The sequence below is a fragment of the Balaenoptera physalus genome (assembly GCF_965194825.1).
Source record: "Balaenoptera physalus genome assembly, chromosome: 4".
In the NCBI taxonomy this organism is placed as follows: Eukaryota; Metazoa; Chordata; class Mammalia; order Artiodactyla; family Balaenopteridae; genus Balaenoptera; species Balaenoptera physalus.
The window spans coordinates 14,134,298-14,139,474 of NC_138891.1; the positions used below are offsets into that span (position 1 = coordinate 14,134,298).

The 5,177-nt window shown below is 38.4% G+C and overlaps 1 protein-coding gene across 3 annotated transcripts in view; it reads right to left on the bottom strand.

The window, feature by feature from the left end:
* The window catches only part of ACAD11 (acyl-CoA dehydrogenase family member 11), a 103,363-nt gene extending 98,196 nt beyond the window's left edge, over positions 1-5,167 (bottom strand). For 2 of the 3 annotated variants that reach the window (XM_082459244.1, XM_082459243.1), the window contains exon 1: positions 4,867-5,167. In XM_082459244.1, coding sequence (XP_082315370.1) covers positions 4,867-5,015 — 149 coding nt within the window. In that variant the 5' untranslated portion in view covers positions 5,016-5,167. The remainder of the gene's footprint in view (positions 1-4,866) is intronic. The other variant, XM_082459245.1, reaches the window with a different exon arrangement.
* Between the last annotated feature and the right edge of the window lie 10 nt (positions 5,168-5,177).

The following is a 5,177-nucleotide window of genomic DNA, read 5'->3' on the forward strand; positions in this document are numbered from 1 at the left end:
GTGAATTAGATCCCATCCTACTCTTGTCTACTCAAGGACTTCGTTCTAGCCCTCTGTCCTACACAAATTTTTCTGTCTGCTCTGGATCACTGCCATCAGCATATAAACACGCTGCCTTTTTTTTTTTTTTTTTAAAGACTTCTCTTGACCCCACTTCCCCCTCTACATAAGACATTTATTTCCGCCTTTGTAGAAAAATTCAAGAGTTGTTTATATTCCTTGCTCCAATTCCTCTCCTCCTATTTTCTCTTGAACCCATTTCAATCAAGCTTTCATTCCTATCTTTCCACTGAAATTACTGTTTCAAGGTCACTAATACTGCTATGGTATCAGACCATGTTTCTCCCCATCTCTCTGGCCACTCCTTCTGAGACGCCTTTGTAGGTTCCGCCTTAATTCTTCAACTTCTTATATTGGGATGCCTGGGAATAAGTTCATAGACCTTCTGTATCTTCATGTAGACTCATCATCTAGGTAAGATCTCATAGCTTTAAATACCCTCTCTATCTTAATGACTCCCAAATGTAAATGTCTAGTTTAGATCTCTGCCCTGACCTCTGGACCCATATATCTGCCTGCTTACTACACATATCCACTCCAAAAGGCATCTTGAAACTTAACATTGCAAAACTGAGTTCCTGATATTTCCCTTCCAGTCTGATTGTCTACAGTCATCTCTACTTCATTTCATGATAACTCCATCCTTCCAGTTGCCAAGACAAAAATGGAACAGTATTTGTCTCCTCTTCTTTTTCTTTCATACCCCACATCTGATCAGTCAGTAAATTCTTCAAAATAAATCCAGAATATGAGCACTTTGCACCTATCCTACACTACTACCCTGATCCATACCACTAATCGCTCTGTACTGGGTCATTGCAATACACTCCAAACTGGTCTCCTTGTATTTGCCTCTTTCAGTCAAACACAATAGGCAAAGAGATTCTGTTTAAAAAGACAAATCACTTCCCTCCTCTGCCCCCAAATCCCTAATCTCTCACCATTTCGACTAACGTAAAGGCCAAAGCCCTTATAACAGCCAACAGAATTCCTGTTGCCCTTGCTTACACAACTCCAGGCACATTGGCTTGTAGTCTCTCCACCCACGGGAGAGCCCTTGCTCTTGCTGTTCCCTCTGTCTGGAATACTCTTTCCCCAGATAGCTACATGGCTTACATCCCCATCTCTCTTTGCTGAATGTCACCTTCTCACTGAGGCCTTTCTTCTCCCTCCTCCTAAACATTTCCTATTCTCCTTTGTTTCTCTCCATGATACACATCACCTTTTCCTACACTGTAATATTTAGAAAGTGATTTTATTTATCATCTATCTTCTCCAAATAGAATGGAAGTTCCAAAAAGGCAAGATTTTTTTGTTTGTTATATCCCCAGTGGTTGGAGCAGTGCCAGGCACATATTATGCACATAGCTGGAAATCATAAGTTTTGTTCTATCAAGTTATACAATGCCTTCATTATTGTTTAAATCTAAATATTTTTATTTCTAATATGATTTAATTTTTGCAAATTCTAAAAATAAATTTTGCATAGATAAAAAATACTTACAAAATTTGTAAAGCATAAAGAATAACACAACAAACACCAGTGTTCTCACTACCCAGTTTAAGAAAGAAAAAAGTTACTGTATCTCTGAAGCTCTCTTTGTGTCCCTCCCTTCATTTTTTTATTTTTTATTTTTTGGCTGTGCCGTGCTGCTTGAGGGATCTTAGTTCCCCCACCAGGGATTGACCCTGGGCCACTGCAGTGAAAGCGCTGAGTACTAACCACTGGACCACCAGGGAATTCCCTGTCCCTCCCTTCAGAGTAACTACTGTCTTGATTTTTAAATATATCATTCCCTTTAAGTTTATCTCCTTAAACAATATACTGCTTATTTGTCCAGTTTTTGATTGTGTTGTTGTGTATAGCTGCAGCTGAATCATGTTCACTGCTGTATGGTGTTCCATCACGTGAATATACTACAATTTATTCATCCATTCTACTATTGATGAACATTGTGTTTTATTCCTGTATTTTTGTTATTACAAACAGTGCAATGAACATTTTTGTAGATTATCTCCTGATACCCTGGTACAAGAATTCCTTAGGAGTATAAAACTAGGAATAGAATTGCTTTGTCATAGGGCTTTGTCTTCCCAGCTTCATCTTTACAAAACTGTGCCAAATTGTTTTCCAAGGTAGTTATACTAATTCATACCCTCACCAATAGTGGATGAGTCCCTGTTATCTCATATCCTACTTGATATTGTCAGATTAAAAAAAAACAAAGTGAATATGATGGTGTGAAATGGTATCTTGTCATTTTAATTTGCATTTCCCCAATTATTACAGTGTAATGAGGTTGAGTATCTTCAAGTCTTTTGCCCATTTTTCTGTTGGGCTATTATAGTTCTTTATATGTTCTGGATATTAATCTTTTATCCATTATATACACTGAAAATATTTTCTTTTGTTCTTTCACTTTAAGGATTCTTTCACTAAAAATTTATCAATCATTTCTTTCATGGTTTGTGCTTTTGTCTTTTTAAAGATTTTATCCTCTACTCCAAAGTCATAAAGATCTTCTCCTATATGTCTTCCAAATGTTTACAGTTTTGCCTTTACCATTCAAGTCTGTAGTCCACCTGGAACTGTGTGAGGTAGAGTAAGGGACAGGTCTAATTTCAATTTTTTCATACAGATAATAATTATTGCTGTATAATTTATTGAAAAATCTTTTCTCCCTCCAACCCCACACACACTGATTCTCTGTGCCACCACTGTCATATGTCAAAGTTCTATAAACATGTGGGTCTTTTTGTGGACTCTATTTTATTGATGTTTGTCTATCTCTGTGCTAATAATATGCCATCTTAATTCAAATTTCCTACTTTGTTCTTCTTCAGGAGTGTTTTTGCTTATTCTTAGCCCTTTGCTCTTGTACATAAAATTTAGGAGTAATTTTTCAAGTTAGGGAAAAAATTAAGATTTTGATCGTCATTGCACTGAATCTATAGATCAGTTGGGAAAAAAGAGAAACGTACAATTCTGAATTCTCCTATTTGTGAACATGGCATCTCTCAATTTATTTAGTTCTTTTTAAGGTCCTAATACAGTTTTATAATTTCCTTTACAAAGGTCTTGCACATACTTTATTCGATTAATATTTGAGAAATTTATATTTGTTGCTCTTATTAATTTTATCTTTCTGAAAATTATATTTTTACATTTTTGTTGCTAAAGTCAAGAAATGCAATTGATTTTTGCATACTGAACTTTGATAAACTCCATTATTTTCTGTAGATTATTGGCTCTTTAATCTGTATTTCAATTAGTTTCTAAAATGTATTTATTAGCTATCTTCTCTTGATTTCTAAACTTTTGGCATTTATATTCTGAATTTTTTTTTTTAAGAATGACGCTTTAGAATTTCTGAAACTTCCTTTGTGGTCTAACATGTCTTCAATTTTCATAAACTTTTTCATGTGTCTTGGAAATAAATGTGTATTCTTTGTGGAGATAGTTCCACACATATATACTATTTACGCCACAACTAATTCCATTTATCAAGCACAATTCTGGTTTATTTAACATTCAACTTAATTCAGAATTAACTCTCAGTTAGATAATTCAACAACTCTAGGAGAGAAATATTACTATCCCCATTTTGCCAAAGGAGGATTCAATGCTCAAAAGAGTTAAATAACTTGTTCAGATTCCCATAGCAAATTTGAACTTTGAGCTGTTAGTTTGTTTATAACACAAGGCTTCTAGGCTAGAAAGTTCAGCCATTTTTTATTCCACCTTCTTCTTCATCCTACAATATCTATTGTGACATGGTGCCTTTTATTTTTATTTTTTGTTGTTGTTTTTAATTTGGCAGCGGCACCGCACGGCCCCGGGCAGTGAAAGCGCGAGTCCTAACCACTGGACCACCAGGGAATTCCCACAGGGTGCCTTTTAATTCCACACCCCCAAACCCTCTCTGATCCATCTCCTTTCCACTATTTTTAATTTCTCTGAAATCAATAGTCAAGGAATATAAATGTCAGTGATAAATGCCACTGGTATACAGTTCTGTTACAGTGTTAAGCCATTTCACCTGTATTACTTCATTTAATTATCAGCATCACGCAGAACAGGCAGATATTTATTACAGATTATGAAACTAGTTCTCAGAGAGTTCATGTACCATAGTATTTAAATTCCCAGTCAGTAAGTGGCACGTCTAGTTTTCTGGAAGCCAGGACTGCTTCTATAGCTCTGTTTATCAAAATACTATTTTTAGAATAAAGTCTATTTGAAAATTATTTTCTATTATACAACATCAGACTAGAGCCAGATTCACGGTGGGGAACAGTGCTCTTAGAACGGTCACCCAGTTCTATTCCCCTACTTCAGAAAGAACTAAAGCCCAAAGTGGTGCTGTGATTTGTTAAATGGAAGATCTAGGATAAGAATTCGGATCCCCTAACTGGTACCATTACCTCAGCCTCCAAGAATATGCCAATGTGAACGGAATTACATCCGCTTCTCAGAAAAAAAGGTTATAGGACAAACGTTGAGCGAAGGCCTCTTTATATCCCACAGACCTTCTAACCTTAATTGCCTCAGTGAATATAGTTGCTAACAAAGATTCCTTCTTGTAGTTGGAATCGTGAATGTTACCGTGCTTCCATCACTGCCCTTGAAGTGGAAATACTCAGAATGTAATGCAAGGGACCGGTGACGGCAGCTCTCGCCTGCAGAGTGCTTCATTGCGGAAAAACAAACAGGATGGGGGAAACTGGGAACCCACCCAAGGCCAGAGGAAGAAAAACACAAGGCACAGATCTGTTTTCACTGGCGGAGAAGGCTGGCGTCGATACCTGTATTGGGCAACGGTCAGCTTGGCCTCGGGCTCGACCCCAAAGCCGGGCAAGTGCTGGTGTAGGTAGGCCTCCAGAGACCTGCAGTCGAACTTGTGCTGGGGCAGCACTTCGGCCGTCTCGGGCTCGCGGGAGGCACCGGTCTCCATGATCAGTGCTGCCGCCTCAGACCACAAAGTCAGAGAAACCACAAGTCTCCACGGCTCGGATACCTCTGGCAGGGGAGCGCCGCTCCACAGCCTGGGGCGAGTGCGAGACGACCGCGCGGAGGCGGGCCCGCGGCTCCAGCCAATCACCCCCCCGCCCCCCGC